The sequence below is a fragment of the Marmota monax genome, unplaced genomic scaffold (assembly GCF_021218885.2).
Source record: "Marmota monax isolate L192 unplaced genomic scaffold, Marmota_monax_Labrador192_F-V1.1 WCK01_AAM20220418_F8-fsc00243, whole genome shotgun sequence".
Lineage (NCBI taxonomy): Eukaryota > Metazoa > Chordata > Mammalia > Rodentia > Sciuridae > Marmota > Marmota monax.
The window spans coordinates 1,842,475-1,861,185 of record NW_026694604.1 but is presented as its reverse complement, the minus strand read 5'-3'; the positions used below and the strand labels follow the sequence as shown (position 1 = coordinate 1,861,185).

Genomic DNA, 18,711 nt, shown 5'->3' with positions numbered 1-18,711 from the left:
TAATCTTTCCTTTTATGGCATGTACTTTATGTGTCTTAAGAACTCCTTTCCTAACCTGAGTTGATCGAAACATCTTCTTTTAAAATTTTCTTTATGTGTGTGTGTGTGTGTGTGTTTGTACACCAGGGATTGAACTCAGGGGCACTCGACAACTGAACCACATCCCCAGCCCTATTTTTTATTTTATTTAGAGACAGGGTCTCACTGAGTTGCTTAGTGCCTTTCTTTTGCTGAGGGTGGCTTTGAATTCACAATCCTCCTGCCTCAGCCTCCCAAGCCACAGGGATCACAGGCATGTGCCACAGCGCCCAGCTAAAAATTTTTTATCAACTTTTTATTGCAAAAGAACTGCAAATTTACAAAGTGTTACTGGATGTGGTGGCACATACCAATAATCTCAGCAACTCCAGAGGCTGAGGCAGGAGGATTGCAAGTTCAAGGCCAGTTTCAGCAATTTAGAGAGGCCTTAAGCAACTTAGAGATTCATCTATTAACATTTTACTGTATCTGTTTATAAATATATAGCCTATACAACATATTATATATCATATGTAATATTCCTCTGAACTATTTGAGGGTAAGTTACATACATTATGATGGTTTATCCCTAAATTCTTCAGTGTGTATTGTCCAAAAACAGGGATATTCTCTAACATAACTACTGTAGTTATTAACTTCATAAATTTACATTGATAAGTTTTAGGAAATTTCCAATCCATATTCCAATTATATCAGTTGTCTTTTTCTCTTACTACAGTATTTTTATAAGTATAAGTTTAAAGTGTTTCCCTACAGATTGCTTATGAGTTGGAAGGGTGTGGACAGGCAGTGGAGAATGGGGACAACGGAGAAATGGGCCAACACTTTGTCCAGGTGATAAGAATGAATCAATAAGGTACATATGGACATCAACTGCCTATAGACGTTACACTCTGAGAGAGGGACACACACAAAAGAGCTGTAATTATACAATGATTGCTCTTGTCCAACTCATAAGCCAATCTGTAGGGAAACAACCAGACAAATATTCTGCCCTTCCTCAACATTTTCACCTAGTTTTAGCACCCACGGATGATTCTTACCAGACCCAATCTTTGCCAAAATGATCGAAAAAATGAATCACTTAAGAACTTTTGGTTTCACATGGAACTGATTTTGTGTGTGGTGTGAGATAGGGATCTAATTCTACCCCCAACCCCGACCCCTGCCAATATGACTAACACTAATCAACTTCAGGTTGCCTGGAAGCCAGACAGATCCCATACCAAAAGGGTGCAGTAGATGCTCCCATCCTCCACTAGTCAGCGCCTCCTTGACTGATTAAAGGCCCCTAATCAGCTTGGGGAGATTAGGGGCTCTGGCCGGCTGTTCCCACACCCCCACCCTGGGATGGGATGGCAGGGGAGAGAGAAGGGGGATCGACCCTGTGACCCCTCACCCGGGCCCTGGGCCCGAGCCCCGGACTTTCCGGTGAGTGGCAAATGCCCCTAGACACCTACTCCTCAGGACTGAGGGCGTGGGCGTGTCCCCATCGACCCCCGACAGCCCTGATGAGGCGGGAGGGGCAAACAAGTTGGGAATGGAAAGACGGGAAGGCCGGAGAGGGCTTCCAGGACTTGCTCTTGACCCGCATCTAAGTCGTCTGTCTGCAGAAGGGGCTCTGGAAGCAGAGACACCTCACCTGATATTCTGAACTTCTCAAAGCGGGCTTTCAGAAACAGGTTTGCAGGGAAAGCCCTACGAGAGTTTCGGGGGGGTCTCAATTGCTCATCCTGCTCGGTCTGTGCTCACAGAAGCTGGCAATGACTGCGTGCACCCTCCTAACCAGGGGGCTTCCTGACGTCGGGTTCTGCGCCCTTGCGCCGTGCGATGGGTCCCCTCCAAGCCTCCCGCGGGTCCTGCCCTGGCCCGGACCTCTGCTGCTCCGGTTCCTGCTCCTGCTCCTCTTCCCGCCGCCCTCTGCCCTCTCCTCGGTGTTCAAAGTGGGGGTCCTGGGCCCCTGGGATTGCGACCCCATCTTTGCCAGTGCCCGCCCGGACCTGGCCGCGGCTCTGGCAGCCGCCCGCCTGAACCATGACCTTGCTCGGGAAGGCGGCCCTCGTTTAGAGGTCGCGCTGCTGCCCGAGCCATGCCGGACGCCGGGCTCCCTGGGGGCTGTGTCCTCCGCGCTAAGCCGCGTCTCCGGCCTGGTGGGACCGGTGAACCCTGCAGCCTGCCGGCCCGCGGAACTACTAGCGCAAGAGGCTGGGGTAGCGCTGGTGCCCTGGGGTTGCCCTGGGTCGCAGGCAGCGGGCACCACTGCCCCTGCCGTGACTCCCGCGGCGGATGCTCTCTACGTTCTCCTTCGAGCTTTCCGCTGGGCGTGCGTGGCCCTGGTGACAGCCCCTCAGGACCTATGGGTGGAGGCTGGACGCTCTCTGTCCAGTGCACTCAGGGCCCGGGGCCTGCCGGTCACGCTGGTGACCTCCATTGAGCCCTCCGACCTGTCTGGAGCCCGGGAGGCCCTGAAGAGGGTCCGGGACGGGCCCAGGGTCAGAGGTAGGTTCTCCAGCGGGGTACGGGGAGATGGCGGGTCCTGCCTGCAGCTGGGCACCTCAGGGAGTCAAACCTGTCCGCAGTGGTGATCATGGTGATGCACTCGGTGCTACTGGGTGGAGAGGAGCAGCGCTATCTACTGGAAGCCGCAGAGGAGCTGGGCCTGGCTGATGGCTCCCTGGTCTTCCTGCCCTTCGACACACTCCACTATGCCTTGTCACCGGGCCCGGAAGCCTTGGCCCCACTGGCCAACAGCTCCCAGCTTCGCAGGGCCCACGATGCTGTGCTCACCCTCACCCGCCACTGTCCTCCGGAAGGCAGTGTGCTGGACAGCCTGCGGAGAGCCCAAGAGCACCGGGAGTTGCCCTCTGACCTCAATCTGCAGCAGGTAGATGGGCCAAGGAAGAAGGGAGGAGAGTGACGGAAGGGGGCAGGAAAAGAGTCAAAGTGAGGAAAGGAGGATGGAGCCAATGGGGAGAGAACAGGTGCTTTAGGTATTCTGGAATTTCCTAGGTACTGTAGATAGATCCTTTGGTCTTGTTTGGGATCTTGTTATATGGGGAATTATTTTCCAGAGTATAGGCAATGAGACCTCTCAAGCCCAGCTCCAAGGAGTAAACTCTAAAGCACAAAATCATTTCCAGTGTGCTTCAAAGTAAACCCATTTCCACCACTACCTTAATATACAAAACACAATAAACGGTTGGTGTTCAACTTTTCATGCCCACATGGGAGGTATTTCCTCTAGGACCTCATCTGATAGTCTTAACTTTTTGAGGGCCTTGGCATCTTGCAAGAGCAGAAAGATCCCCAGGTGGAGCCAAGGGCTCCCATATTCAGATCCAAAGTTTATTCTCAACATCCAGCTCATATTCAGGATTCTGAGTTCCCAGAATTCCAGTTCAGACCATCTAGATCCACCCCAATTACAAAGGGAGGTTTAGAAACTATTGAGATAAAAGGGAATTTAGATATCAATTGCAGGAAATCAACCACCACCAAGACCCTACTTGAAAGGGACTACATCAGAGAGGATTGTGGGTCAAGGGGAATTGAAATAGTCCCCACAAATGTCCCCAGTCTTTCCCAAGAGGATTTGGAGTAGCCAATGGATAGAGAGGATGAGAATAATTGATGAGAGAATAAGAGTGGGATGGGATGGAGGGAGGATCAGTCAACAAAGAGGGGCAAAGAAAGTGAAGGGAAACTCTTCAGTTCTCAGTGAGTAGCATAACCTTCCACCAGCTGCTCAAGCCAGATGCAAGGAAGTCTCCCTGATTCCTCTCACTTTGTCACCCCACATCTAGACATGAAGTTAGTTCTATTATATCCTAAAGGTCATTTAAATCCATTCACTTTCTCCATCCTCTTTATCATTGCTCTGGTTCAAGCCATAGCACCTCTGGCCCAAATCTTACAACATAATCTTTCTAAATGGTCTCTGCTTCAACTCTCACCTAGCTCAGGCCTTTTCTTTCCACCCAACAACCAGATCAAGCTTTAGAAATCTGGAAAATTCTAGCATGTCACAGTGGCTTCTGGGTAACCTTCCTCCAGCCTGGGTTGGGGACACTTTTCCTATATAGATGCAGGTTGCTTCACAAGGTTTATCAGAACTTGTGTTTTCCCTTCTCTTCTGTCTTCTGTGAACTTCAACCCTGCTGAATTACTTTGGATTCTTTTTTTCTTCTGAGCTGCTGTGATTTCCTCTCTTTTACCCATCCCTCCCCTGGATGATTATGATTCATCCCCTGAGGGATGACCACTACGCCTCCTGCTCTACCTCACCACATGAGTTGGAGACCCTCATTCTTATCCAGGAAGCTTTCTCGGTTTCTCCTGCCTCTACTCACTGCATTGCTTTCACAACCATGTCTCTTTTCCTAACTAGATGAAATTTCCCTCTGGGCAGGGATGGTCTCATATACCAGTGTATCTCTAGGGCTTTACACAGTGTCTGGCACTCTGAGAGATGGTAACTGCCAATAGGAGAGTGGCCTGATGAGATCAGGAGGTAACCTTAAGGGGAAGCAAGGGGGAAAATAGGAAATAGAAGCCAAACAAAGGATGGGAAAGAAGGCTTTTGTGTGAATGGTAGGTGGTGAGATTAAAACTATATGCAGGGCAACCAACTGAAAGAAAAGGACAGAACTAGAGAGGATGGAGAGTTACAAACAACCAAAAATGAGAGAAGAACCCAAGCCCTGAAAAGAGGAACAGTCGGTAGGGAAGACCAAGTGGGATAGCCAATGGGGAGAGAGGAAGAGAGAGCCTCAGGGGAACCACTAATTAGGAGATGGGAACTGGTCAGTAGGCGCAGGGCTCCAAGGGCCCAATGAGAGAATAGGCGGGGCTGGTGAATTCCCATCTATCTGTGGGCTGTGGCTTCCAGACCTGAGTCCCTGCTTTCCTTCTCCAGGTCTCCCCCTTGTTTGGCACCATATACGACGCGGTCTTCTTGTTGGCAAGGGGCATGGCGGGAGCGCGGGCAGCCGCCGGTGGGGGCTGGGTGTCTGGAGCAGCCGTAGCCAGGCACGTCGGGAATGCCCCAGTCCCAGGGTTCTGTGGGACTCTAGGAGAAACCGAGGAGCCCTCCTACGTACTTCTGGACACGGACGCCTCTGGAAACCGACTGTTCACCACCTATGTGCTGGACCCTGTCCGCGGCTCCCTGCGCTCTGCAGGGATCCCAGTGCACTTCCCTCGTGGCGGCCCCGCTCCAGGGCCAGATCCCTCGTGCTGGTTTGAGCCAAACGTCGTCTGCAGTGGAGGTGAGGGCGAGCATCCCAGCCCCCACTGGGACAGTCAGTATAGCCTATCCACAAAATTGTGAAAGAGAGTGAACTCCTGCCCTGCAGGATTTTTTTTTTATTTTAATTTTTGTTGTTGTTGTTGTTGAAAATGGACATGATGCTTTTATTTATTGTATTTATTTTTATGTAGTGCTGAGGATCCAACCCAGTGCCTCACACATGCTGGGCAATCACTGTATCACTGAGCCCCAACCCTGCCCTTCAGTTCTTTCAGGCCCTTACTGACCCTTCCAGGCCCTCCCTGACCCTTCCAGGCCCTCCTCCAAGCCCGGACTTGCTCAGGATCCCTTTGCTCAAGCCCTGATTTATTTAGTCTGAAAGCCCTCTGAGAGATTTTCTAGCATTTCCAGACTTGGAGGAATCTGTGACTTTCCTTAGAGGCTGTTCCAGCTACTATCCCCATTTCCTGGAACTCCAGGATTTGAAAGGGAACCTCTTCTTACCAAGGTCCTGAGTGTCCATCCTTTCATTGTCCCTTTAGGAGTGGAGCCAGCCCTGGTCTTTCTAGGCTTCCTGCTGGTGGTAGGAATGGGGCTTGCAGGGATCTTCCTGGCCCACTGTGTGAGGTGAGTAGGGGAGTGAGGTAAGTACGATGTGATCATGGCTCTCCACTGCCAGGGATGAAATTTTGCAGCAAAGACAGCAGCTACTCAAGAGTAGAAGAGGGGAGGATTTTTCCTGGGGCGGGAGGATAGGGATCTTGAAGGGCTGGCAGAGTCCCAAGGAAATGTCTGGTTTGGGGATGGCCGCCCTCCAGTATACCTCCCCTGAACTCACATCATCCCTTCATCCCAATTCCTACTGGCCTATTCAGATGAAACTGGCCCTCTTTGCCAGTATGATCTCTTTCCATTACCAGGCACCGGCTCCTTCATATCCAAATGGTTTCTGGCCCCAACAAGATCATCCTGTCTCTGGAGGACATCACCTTCCTCCATCCACATGGGGGTAGCTCTCGAAAGGTCAGGAAAGCAGGGAGCCAGGAACCAGCTGTCTTCTCCCTATACATTTGGTCCCTTCCCTGAGCCAGCCCTCATCACAGCCACTCCCAGACCCCAGGAAGAAAGCCTGATTTTTGCCCCAGCTGTGTCTGAGGTCTGAGCTCTGGAGATCAGCAACCTCATCTGTGCCATAGGAGTGACAGCCTCTGTCCTCACTATTTTCCTGGGGTGGTGTGAAGGTGCAACAAGAAAATGAATATATTTGTTTTGTAAAGTGTTGTGCACTTCGGAAGTACTATCATTATCATCTTCCCTCATTGAAAGTTCTTCCCTTCCCCTGTTTAATTCACAAAACTCAGCCTAACCTCAATCCAAGGGTTTAAAATATACTCTGGGGTCAGAGTATATTGACTTTTTCTTTGCACCTCTGCCTCCCAGATGATCCAGGGGAGTCGATCCAGTCTGGCTGCCTTCAGCACGGCAGACATTCGAAGCATCCGCAGCCAGCCCTCAGACAGCACAAACATTGGCCTCTATGAGGTGAGCCTGAGCCAGAATGAGCTGTACTCCAGAAGGGGAAGTGAGAAAAGGTGCTCAGGCCTGGGAAGAGAGTAGGCATATTCTCAAGGGAGGCATGCAGTCATGTCAAATCCTGCAGACTCCAGGCAGCGGGAGGCCAAGTGGGACCTGGGGAGAGGTCATGGATTCCTCAATCCTGACCTGATTCTGCATCTGGGAATCTTCTCTGCTACAGGACTTTCCCTTAGCCATGATCGAAGTGAGGACTCCTCAAAGGCCAGACACAGTGACCACAGGCTGGAGCTGCTGAGCAGTGTGCTGAGACTAGCATGCAGGCTGGTGTGGCCACTGAGGCCCGGGAGCCCCTGGCCCTGCCCCCTCATAATTCCCATCCAATTCAGATCAGACTCAGAAACAGCAAGCCCTAGAGTAGAGTAAGAATGTCACAAAAGGATATTAGGACACTGTGGGGCCAGGAAATCTGAATATGATGGGCTGGATGGGAGATACTGAGAAAAGATTCAGAGGGAGCCTAGAAAGAGCTCAACTAATCAGAAAGAGAGTAGAAATTTAGAGCACCCAAGCTCCAGGTCATGGAGAGAATGCAGAAGTTCCTACTATGTCACCTAGAGACCATCATGATCATTTCTCAGAGAAGGCACTACTGCCATTTTGGACAGGTTGTTCTTTGTTGCATAGGATGACCTTGTCCCTTGAAGAATATTTAGTTTCTCTTGTCTCTGGCCCTATCCACTAAATGCAGTTTTGTGACAATTAAAAATGTCTTCACATTTATTTCCAAGTGCTCTGTAAGGATCAATGCCAAACTCTCACAACTCCCTTCTAGTTCAAATTCCTTTCCAAAGGTCAGGGAAACTTATATAATTTGCACAATGCAGGATAAAATAAGTATGAGAGACCCTTCACTCATTTGAGATGATAGCAGCAGATCATTGACTCAAGCTTGGACCCTCTGAGCAGCCACAGGAATTACATGCTAGGAACCGGGCCTGCCAATAGTTGAGGACAAGGAGGCTCCCCACCACTCCCATCTAGTTTACATTAAAGCCTCATCTACCCAGATGCCTGACTCAAAGCATGGTGCTCTGTCATGGCAAGGGATGGTGATGTCAGTGACATTGTGGTTGTAACAGTTCACTTAATGGGTGCATCTGGGGGTGGGGAAGACAACTGTATAGGTCTTTTGCCTCTCTCTCACCTAGGGGTGGGTTTTCATCTAGCTGGCTGAGAAGCAGATAGGCAGATGTCAAACTCCTGCTTCTGATGCTGTCCCATAGCAGATGTGTTCTGGGACAGTGGGCAATGGAAATGTGGGCAATGGAAATGTATCATGAGGCTTTAGGAAACTAAGTTCCCTAACCTCATCCTTTCTTCTGCAGGGAGATTGGGTTTGGCTAAAGAAATTCCCAGGGGATCATCATGTAGCCATCCGCCCAGCAACTAAGACAGCCTTCTCCAAGGTAAGAGGTGATCCTATGATTGGTGCAGGGTGGTCATCAGTCCCTCCTTTCTTGCCTTCTCTTTACAGCAGCATACAGTAGTAGGTTTCAGTTAAGTGTTCCTTCCACTCTAGAGCAGATTTCTCACTATTCTGTCTCATGGCACTAGTTCTTTGATAATCTTATCACAACTTAGATGTGATAAATTACACATTAATTTATACATAAGTTATATGTTCACCTATAGGCTGACTTATTGCTGCCTCCTTCACAGACTGCAACTTAGTGAGAGTTTCCCTGTGCCCCTCCATTGTATACCCAGCATCCAACACAGGATCTGGAATATTACTGAGACCCAGTGAATATTTGCTGAAAGAATGATAGAAAATGAATTTTCACTTCTGTCAGGCCACATATGCCAAATGGCCCTAGTTGTATTGATATGTGCCTAATAGAGTGGAAAGTTGGCAAGGAGATAATAGACTGGCTGATTCTAATCTTTTCAACCTTAATGTTCCTCTTCCCCCCAATGCCATGAAATCTTTGGCTGGCTTACTTTCCTGAGGCCTCCCAGGTGTTCATGGTCACAGCTGTGGAATGATTTAAATGGACAGACTATTGGTCAGTACACTAAGTCACCATTTAACACCAGGTGTTTAAAATGAAATCCAAGAAAATCTAGAAAGGGCACTCTTCAGCCTTTAGCTCCCACTTTTCCAGTGTCTGAGTGCTCTCTGTCCTGCCAAGTAGGTATAACCTTTTGATGCTTCCTCTGGGACCATTACTTGGCTGCATAGTCCTGTCCTACCTAACTTGGGGAGTGTGGCATCTCAGAAGCATCTGAAACACTGATGCAACACCAAATAGAGCAGCCCCAGGTCAGGCTAAAGGCACAAGCTATTTCTGATGTGTTCAGAAAGCCCTAGTGCCTCTCCACAGAGATTGTTACATTCAGAAGGAGATGGTGGTGATGGCAGGGCTTCTCCCTCATGTAGTGTTTTCCCTTAAGATGGAGGCAGTTCAGCCAGATGTGTGTGGTGCACACCTGTAATCTCAGTAATTTAGTAGGCTGAGGCAGGAGGATTACAAGTCTGAGGCCAGCCTCAGCAACTTAGTGAGATCTTGACTTAAAAAAAAAAAAAAAGACTGAAGCCATTCAATTGGATGCAGTGGTGGTGCAGGCCTATAATCCCAGTTATGCAGGAAGCCAAAGCAGAAGAATCTCAAGTTATACTTCAGTCTTGGACAATGTAGGGAGACCTTGTTGTGAGATAAAAATAAGGGCAGGGGATGTAGTCCAATGTGCTAGGCTTTGGGTTCAGTCCCCAAACTGAAAGAAAGGAGGAGGAGGAAATGGTAGAGAGGAAGAAGAGGAAAAGAAAAAGAGGAGAAAGAAAAAGAAGAAAGAAGGACAGTGAAGGGTGGAGAAGGAGAAGCAGGGGAAGGGAGGGGAGGGGAGGGAGGGTACAGTCAGGGGAGGAGAAGGAGAAGAGGAAGGTTGAGGAAGAGAAGGAGGAGGAGAGGGGAGGAAAAAGGGAAAAAAGAAGGAAGAAGAAGGAAGAGGAGAAGGAACAACTCTGGGGCAGTTCAAAGATTGATGTTTAATAAATCAGAACCTTTCTGGGTCCTTATCACCAATGCATGGTTGTCTTTTCACTCATAACTTTAAGTTCAGCCATATTCAGTATCTGAGCACTGTGGCTTTTGACAATTTTGGTTTTCATAAAATCAACAGAAGAACCCCAAAACACACATCAAAACATCAAAACACACACGCACACACACATATTATATATGTCTTAGATTATTTCATTCATCACTCTTATCCCATCTTCCTAGTTTAGATACTTAAAAACAGACATTGAATAAAGGCCCACTACCCACATTGCTACCAGGGCAGAAAATGCCTGTCAACCTTTCTCCTCTCAGCTCAGAGAGCTCCGGCATGAGAACGTGGCCCTGTACCTAGGGCTCTTCCTGGCGGGAGCCGCAGACTGCCCTGCAGCCCCAGGGGAGGGCGTCCTGGCCGTGGTCTCAGAGCACTGTACCCGGGGCTCCCTCCACGACCTCCTCGCCCAGAGAGAAATAAAGCTGGACTGGATGTTCAAGTCCTCCCTCCTGCTGGACCTCATCAAAGTGAGGGGGAGGTTGGTAGGGGGGAGGTCGTAGTAGGGCGTGTCCTGGGGGCAAGGTAGAATGGGAGCAGAGAAACCGCTCTGGCTGAGGCTGCCTCTTACCCCGCCTCCTCCAAGGGAATGAGGTACCTGCACCACCGCGGCGTGGCTCACGGGCGGCTTAAGTCGCGGAACTGCGTGGTAGACGGGAGGTTTGTGCTCAAGATCACCGACCACGGCCACGGGAAACTGCTGGAGGCTCAGAGGGTGTTACCGCAGCCTCCCACGGCCGAGGGTAGGAGTCCCCCGCGTTCTACCGCGCACGGGACTAACGCCCCAGGAGTCACATAATTTCAAGGTCCCCTGCTCCCTTCCTCGCACTCTCCCCATTCCTTATCCATTGGACGCGACTGCTACGGAAAAGGTCAGGTGACCTCTAAGATTCGGAAGATGGAATCTGTCTGGGGAGTGGGGCTGGCCAGGGGGGGTGGGATTGTGCTTGAGCTCTTGACAGTGCATCCGGGTCTGCTGTAAGAGGGCCTTTGTCTGAGGGCGGGAGCCTGTGCCCAGGAGATCGAGTCTTTCCCGGGCACCGCCTTGTTTGAGGGGCGGGGCTTATTGTGAGGGCAGGACTTCTGAGACAGTTTAGTTTCAGGTAATCTTTCCTGGGGTTGGTTGCAGGGCTGCGGGGCTTGATTGTGAGTTTGGGAGTTGGTTTTTTTTTTTTTTTTTTTGGCAGGGATGAGAGTCTGTCCTCAGCTCCCCACAGCTCTCCACGTGACCATGTGTCCTTCCCCATCCCAGATCAATTATGGACAGCCCCAGAGCTGCTTCGGGACCCAGCCCTGGAGCGCCGGGGAACTATGGCGGGTGACGTCTTCAGTCTGGGTATCATCATGCAGGAGGTCGTGTGCCGCAGTCCCCCCTATGCCATGCTGGAGTTGACAGCAGAGGGTAAGGCGAATTGGGGCCAGAAAGGCATCTTACAATTAGAACAGGGCCATCCCAGACCCAGCCTTGCTTTTTTCTCTAAAGCAAAGCCTGGTGATAAGACTTAATTATGTGGGTGCGCCCTTAAAGCTGGAGTCTGAAGGGCCAGGGCAGTAGAAAGCCAAGCATCAGGATGGAGCGTGGGTGGGTGGGTTGCTTTACAGGGCCCAGACCTCAGAAGTTTCTTCTGTCCTGATGCTGGACCCAACCTGTTCCCCCATGTGACACAGCAGGCTCCTCTGTATTTCTCAAAGGTCCCAGGGAGGCTGCAGGGAGCTGGGATAAAAACACAGTCCCATTTGATTCAAATCCATATCATCATATATGGGACACTGAGCAAACTACTTCATTACCTTCTCATTTTTCTTACATGCAATAAATGTTAGTTTCTTTGTCTGTGTCACATCTTACTGATCCCAGGGTTCAGGGTCCTCTTGTTACTCCTAGAGACCCCCTTACACACTAAACTCCCTCTCCCATTGAAGCTCTGGTTTAAAGGATCCTATCTTGGGCTTCATCAGTCAGGCCAGGGTCAGAGGTATCCTCTCTCCTGGAATGCTTACCCCTCACTGTCTCCTCATGCTTCCAGAGGTGGTGCAGAGGGTGCAGAGCCCCCCTCCGCTGTGTCGGCCCTCGGTATCCATGGACCAGGCACCTGTGGAGTGCATCCATCTGATGACACAGTGCTGGGCAGAACAGCCAGAACTGAGGCCCTCCATGGACCGCACCTTCGACCTGGTTAGGGCTGGGATTGGGTGAGGGCTGGGCGGGTCCCTGGGAACCCCAGATTCTTGTAACCTAGGAAGGTCACAGGCAGGGAGGCGGGCAGGAAGGATCTTTAACCTTCAAGGTGACCTCCTAAGGGGTAGCCTGAGAACTGGAGCATGGGGGTGAGCTAGAATGGGGGCTGTAAGGCCTTTGAAGTGGGAAACAGAGCTCTGAGAGAAATATTTAATTCAATTCAAATAACATTAATTAAAAACCAAATATTTGTTTGGCTTACCTTGACAAAAAGAACCTTAGTCTGGGAATCCAAAGGCTGAGCTGCTCCAGTGCCTGTCAATTCCTGAGAATGACTACATTTGGGAACCCTCATTTCCCACATGCCTCCTAATAATGTCTGAATACACAGTGCCCAGCACTCCAGGACTGCTTCATGAATAGAAGATGAATGGTGGTTAAGGGGATGGGGAATATCGTCCCATAAAAGGTCCATGAGAAGGGCATGGTGGTCCAGATCTTCAGCAGCTTTGCCTGCTTCCTATTGTTATAGTTCAAGAGCATCAACAAGGGACGGAAGACAAACATCATCGATTCAATGCTTCGGATGCTGGAGCAGTACTCCAGTAACCTGGAGGACCTGATCCGGGAACGCACGGAGGAGCTGGAGCTGGAAAAGCAGAAGACAGACCGGCTGCTCACGCAGATGCTACCTCCGTGGGTGCCAATATGGCGAGGAGTGGGGTGGAGAGGGCAGCTGGAGCCCAGCCAGACTGGGACTGCCTCCAGGTGACCCCACTGCCTGCCATGCCTAGATCTGTGGCTGAGGCCCTGAAGAAGGGGACACCTGTGGAGCCAGAGTACTTTGAGGAGGTGACACTGTACTTCAGTGACATTGTGGGATTCACCACCATCTCAGCCATGAGTGAGCCCATTGAGGTGGTGGACCTGCTCAACGACCTCTACACACTCTTTGATGCCATAATCGGTTCCCACGATGTCTATAAGGTGGAGTGTGCCAGGGATAAGACGTCCTGACCTTCTGTTCAACTCTGTCAATCCCAGCCCATCTGCCCCAGGCCACTAGCCCAGTACTCTTTCCCAGCCCTGTTGTACCTCCCCAATCTCTTCCTCCAGCTCAGTCTCCAATTTGCAGCCTGGCTTTGCAAGATGTCTACACTAACCCCAGTTTCAGCCTTTTGATATTGATATTGACTTTATGTATGGGGGGTGGGACACTCAGTACTGAACTGGTACAACTCCTTCTCCCAGGTGGAGACAATTGGGGATGCCTATATGGTGGCCTCGGGGCTGCCCCAGAGGAATGGGCAGCGGCATGCGGCAGAGATTTCCAACATGTCGCTGGACATCCTCAGTGCGGTGGGCTCTTTTCGAATGCGCCATATGCCCGATGTGCCAGTACGCATACGCATCGGCCTGCATTCAGGTAACTCTTGGCCAGTCTTCTCTGGGGATTTGTTCCAAATTCCTTCTACAGGAGGCAGACTTCGATGGGGCTGGGGGTGGGGGCTTGCCTTGAAAAGGATACCTTTGAGAGTGTTTATTTGGAGAGCTGGTAGAAAGTATGGGGTGCTAAGGTCCCCCCAAGGCCCTAGGTGCCGGGCACTTCTAGCTGCCGGGAGCTGCCAGTTTCAGCCCAAGTCCTTGCTGCCCGCCAACTTGAGCATCTTCGCAGGCCCGTGCGTGGCGGGCGTGGTGGGTCTCACCATGCCGCGGTACTGCCTCTTTGGGGACACCGTCAACACTGCCTCGCGCATGGAGTCCACCGGGCTGCGTGAGTGTGACAGAGGAGGGAGGAGCTGGGGGGGGGAGGGAGGAGCTGGGGGGGGGGAGGAGCTGGGGGGGAGGAGCTGGGGGGGAGGGCGGGGCCAGAGAGGGAAACAGCTTGAGAGGTCAGGTGAGGTGAATTCCGAGCTCACGAAGTCCCCACTGTCCCAGCTTACCGCATCCACGTGAACATGAGCACGGTGCGGATTCTCCGCTCTCTGAACCAGGGCTTCCAGATGGAGCTGCGAGGCCGTACTGAGCTGAAGGTGAGGCCTGGCCCCGCCCCCTTCTGGAGAGGGACTCTTAGGGACCCAGGGTCTCTAAGCTCCACTTAGACCTGGAGATTCTCAGTCGCTCACATCAGTCCGCCTAAGTTTCCCCCCTCTCGTGTCTTCTTTCCAGGGCAAGGGCGCTGAGGACACGTACTGGCTGGTGGGCAAAATCGGCTTTAACAAGCCTATCCCCAAACCTCCGGACCTGCAACCGGGGTGAGGGTTTGGCATGCTCTGGCAGGGGAGACGGGCGCGGGCAGGGTAGGGCCCCTTCACGCATTCTCCCTGCCTCTGGCTCTGTGTCAGACCCCAGCGAGAAGCTACGATGACCAAGACCCTGCCCCCCCCCCCTCATCTGAATTCCCCTTCCCTGATAATTGCCATCCTTCGACACAGGGCCAGCAACCATGGCATCAGCCTGCAGGAGATACCCGCTGAGCGGCGCCAGAAGCTGGAGAAGGCGAGGCCTGGCCAGTTCTCCTAGAAGTGAGGCCTTGCCAGGACAGGTGCAAGCTCTTCCCTCAGTCTCCAGGACCACACACTTATGTGAGATACTTCCTAGGAGACAGGTGCCTCTTTGCTAGCCTAAAGGTCTAGCACCGTCTGAAGAAAGTCCCACCTAAGCCAGGTGTCCTAATCCATCTCTGATTTAGTAAGCCCAGGCTGGTTCCTTGGATTTACCCTGGGAGGAAAGCATTTGCTACAGGGATACTGGTTCAGTAGGTCTGCACTAGTCCAGGAATCCAGGTTTAGGGAATACTGTAATTGTGACCATGTGTCACTTCTCTGACCCTACCCTTCACAAACAGCACATACCAGGCCTCCCTAGGACACTTGGCCATGTATTGCACAAGAGACAGAACTCTAGGGGGCAACATTGGCCAGAGGACAGTGTGAAAGTTATCCCTGGAGTTCTGTTAAAGCAGAGACCTGCTCACTGCCCTCCTTGGAAAACTTCTGACCATGACGGTCCCCTTCCTAGGTGAGTCCCCATGACCCTTTTTCTCCCTCTGAGACATTCATCTTTCCCTCAGGATTATTCTGGAAGATGTTTTTCCTGGAAGTTGCTGCTATAGGTGACCTAAAGTCTGACTAAGAACTGGCTTCTGTCCAGCTCTGCCTCCAAGGATTCTGAGCCTTTACAAGAGCCAGCTGCAAACCAGCCTTGGAAAAGTCTCATGCACTCTCCAAGCTCGGATTCCACCCAATGGTGGAATGAAGGGAGGCCTAAGTGATTTTCAGCACCCCCGTGGCCCTGATAGTTGGGCTTTAGAATGGCTGGCCTTGGGATATTGGACACTGTGGCATGTGGCCCCCAGCCCAAATGATCCTGAGCCCATCAGGAGATTATGGGTGGGGCATTCCCCATTTTCCAGAGCCCCTCTAGGCTCCAGGAAGGAGGATCCATAGTTGGATGCCCTGGAGTGGAGGCATTGTGTGTTGTGTCCAGGCTTGGGTTGTTGTGTGGTGTGGGGAGGTCATGGCTTCTGTTTAGCCTCAAGCCTCATTTTCATTTTCATTGCTCCCTTTTCAGAAACTGGTTCCTTATCCAGTGGGCAAAACCAAGTCACTTACCCAAGTGCAGAGGAACGTTTACTTCAATGCTTTGGGGAAAGAAAATTAAACTGCACCAAACTTTTACTAACCAGAAAACCTGAGGAATAGTCATATTCTCTGTTTTTTTGTTTTGTTTTGTTTTGTTTTGTATCAGGGATTGAACCCAGGGGCATTTAACCAGTGAGCCTCATCCCCAGCCCCTTCTTTTTTATTCTTTGAGATAGGGTCTCACTAAGTTTGCTTAGGGCCTCCCTAAGTTGCTGAGGTTGGCTTTGAACTTGCCTCAGCCTCCCCAGGTGCTACAATTACAGGCCTGCACCACCATCATATTCTGTTTAACTGGGTGCTACTGAAAAGCCAGTTGGACAGAAAATTCCTTCTGCTTAGATCTTCGTTACAAATGTCAATGCTCAGTCTTGGCAAGTCCCTAGCTGAAATTTCCTCTGGTGTTCCAGAGCCTAGGCTTTGGCATGTTTGACTCTTGGTGTCATTTGCTGTTGCCACACACCCTGGAAGAAATTAGCAGCAGCTGCAACCACCCATAGGTAGACAGCATGCATCCCTTGGAGGTGTGCAATCAGAACAGGAGATGTTAGTAAACAAGGATGTGGCAGTCAGAGGGAATTCCTAGGTGGAAAGATGAACCAAGTCCTTACTGGGAAAATATTGGCTGGTGGGCCAGCAGCATCAGCATCACCTGGGAGTTTGTTAAAATGTAGAAATTTTGGTCCCAAATCTACTGAATCAGAATCTGCATTTTAATAAGATCCCTCAAAATATTTTAGGCACACTAAAATTTATGAAGCATAACAGCAGTCAATGATTGTAGGATTCCTTAACTCGTAGAATCTTCAAGATTTCATTAAAAATGAGGCTAGAAACGAGCTAGTAGAATTGCTTTGACTGACTTATGGGGTATTTTTGTTTTGAGTTAACACTTAAAAATCAAATTTAAATCACTTTGTTGGGGATGGGGATCCTGCTACCTTACTCATTCTGGCCTCAAACTCAAGGTCCTTCTGTCTCAGTCTTCCCAGTATCTGGGATTCCAGGTATAGGACACTGTGCCCAGCTATACCAAATCAGTATTTTAAAAATATAAAGCCAGATGTGGTGGTGCATGTCTGTAATCCGGTGACTTGGGAGGCTGAGGCAGAGGATCACCAGTTCAAGGCCAACCTCAGCAGTGCAACTTAGATGCTGTCTCAAAAATAAATAAATAAGGTCTAGAGGTGTAGCTCAATAGGAGAGTGTCCCTGGGTTAAAATACCCAGTACAAAAAAACAAACAAAAAAAGTATACAGTCATTCTTTGATATCCACAGGGGATTGGTTCCACGACTCCCATTACCAAAATCCTCGGATGCTCAAATCCCTTACATAATATGATATAGTATTTTCATAGAACCTATGAATATTCTGTATACTTTAAGTCATCTCTAGATTACTTATAATATTCAATACAATGTAAATGCTCTGTAAATACTTGATTTACTGTATTGTTTAAGAAATAAACAAGACAAGAAAAAGTCTGTCCATGGTCAGTACAGATGCAACCATTATAGGCCTAACTACATAGTCCAAGATCCACCAGGGGTTGAATCTGTGACTGCAGCATCCAAGGATATGCAGGACCAACTATAACAGAGTTCCCTCTTCTGAAATCAGAATCAGCAGGTGGGGCTTGCCTCACCCCTAGCAACATTCTGCAGGAGCTAAGGAGCAACAATAGGTTTAATCCAGGGCTTCACACTTCAGTTCTCACAGTCCCTACAGCCTCCAAAACATCAAGATTTTTGGAACATTTCCTACATCTGGCACCTGTAGACCTTGAGTTAGGACTCCAGGAGCAGTAGATGTTAGAATGACAGATGCTCTTGAAGGTTGCTTTGCCTTTTTTTTTTTTTTTTTTTAATTGATGGTTGGGGGGATTCCTTTTCTTTCCTAAAGATAACAAAAGAATTTATCAGAAATAGTAAATCCAGCATTTATAAGTTCTGGTTACCTAAGCTGGTGACACTTATAGTGAATAATTTAGTGAAATTAAAAAAACATTTTCAACTACATTCAAAGATGATGGATTAAAGATTAAAACAAGAAAAACCTAACATGCACACATACACATTTTTTTAAATTATTTACATTGTTAAGTGTCTCCCTTAAGATTTTCTCTGAACTTAGGTCCCAGAATTAGAGGGCAGATTCCTGACAGTGTGGACCTGATAGTGTGGCTGTAGCTCTCAGTCTTCTGCTCTTTCCTTCCTCCCCCACTTCCTCTTCCTCTATCCCTCCTTTCTGTTCTGCTAGGGCCTAGGGTGGTTAATGGTGTATGATTCAGAAAGCCTCAAGAAAGTCATCCAGGGTTAGGTGCTGGAAGATTGGCTTGGGCAGGCCTGTGCAGGGCACCCAAGAAGAGGAGGAGGGAGCTGGGTCTTAAACCCCACCTCAGGGTAGAGGTGGAATGGACAGGAGTCAGCAGGTCCCTTCATACCTTTGACTCAGCCTCATTCCCAGGCCAGCTGGGATCTCAAATAACTGGATATGATGGGGCTGAGGCCTGGGATCATCCCCCAACCAGAATCCAAAGAGTCAGTTGGAGAAGAGAAGGGGAAAGATCGAGCTTCACCGTCCTCTCTGTCCCTCAGTCTCCTTTCTCTATCCCTTTTTGTGTCTTTCCTCTAACTCTGCTATCTCTCTAGCCCCAGGCCCCTTTCAACAGTTTCTCCCTGCCTTTCTCTGCCATTTCCCCCATTTCTGTGACACTTTTTTTCCTGGGCCTAGTCCAATTATCAGTCTTAGAGTTCTACTGACTTCCTTCCCAGTTCCCCACCCTGTTGCTCTTGGAGTCTGGGCAACTCCCAGCCTGTGAGCACCTGGCCTGGTCACTGGCACTCCCTACCTTCACATGTGTTTACACTTCCTTTGCCAGCTGGCCTGCACCAGGAACCCACATTTGGGGCTATCCTTGCCTTGGGAGGGCTCTGAGGCTGGGACCATTATGGC

At 50.0% G+C, this 18,711-nt stretch overlaps 1 protein-coding gene across 3 annotated transcripts; it reads left to right on the top strand.

Moving 5' to 3' along the window:
- Nucleotides 1-1,500: 1,500 nt before the first annotated feature.
- On the top strand, nucleotides 1,501-17,240 carry Gucy2d (guanylate cyclase 2D, retinal). 3 transcript variants are annotated; one of them, XM_046422125.2, is made up of 19 exons: nucleotides 1,501-2,538; nucleotides 2,619-2,923; nucleotides 4,955-5,306; nucleotides 5,830-5,914; nucleotides 6,208-6,310; nucleotides 6,728-6,829; nucleotides 8,209-8,289; nucleotides 10,198-10,404; nucleotides 10,521-10,677; nucleotides 11,187-11,336; nucleotides 11,962-12,110; nucleotides 12,646-12,809; nucleotides 12,908-13,100; nucleotides 13,365-13,539; nucleotides 13,789-13,887; nucleotides 14,052-14,146; nucleotides 14,283-14,368; nucleotides 14,549-14,658; nucleotides 15,687-17,240. In XM_046422125.2, the coding sequence occupies exons 1-18, from the start codon at nucleotides 1,803-1,805 to the stop codon at nucleotides 14,634-14,636; spliced, it is 3,327 nt and encodes a 1,108-aa protein (XP_046278081.2). In that variant the 5' UTR covers nucleotides 1,501-1,802; the 3' UTR covers nucleotides 14,637-14,658; nucleotides 15,687-17,240. The 3 variants fall into 3 exon arrangements, with proteins under 3 accessions (XP_046278081.2, XP_046278080.2, XP_046278079.2); XM_046422124.2 differs by having other exon boundaries at nucleotides 15,187-17,240; XM_046422123.2 differs by having other exon boundaries at nucleotides 14,549-17,240.
- The last annotated feature ends 1,471 nt before the right edge of the window (nucleotides 17,241-18,711 follow it).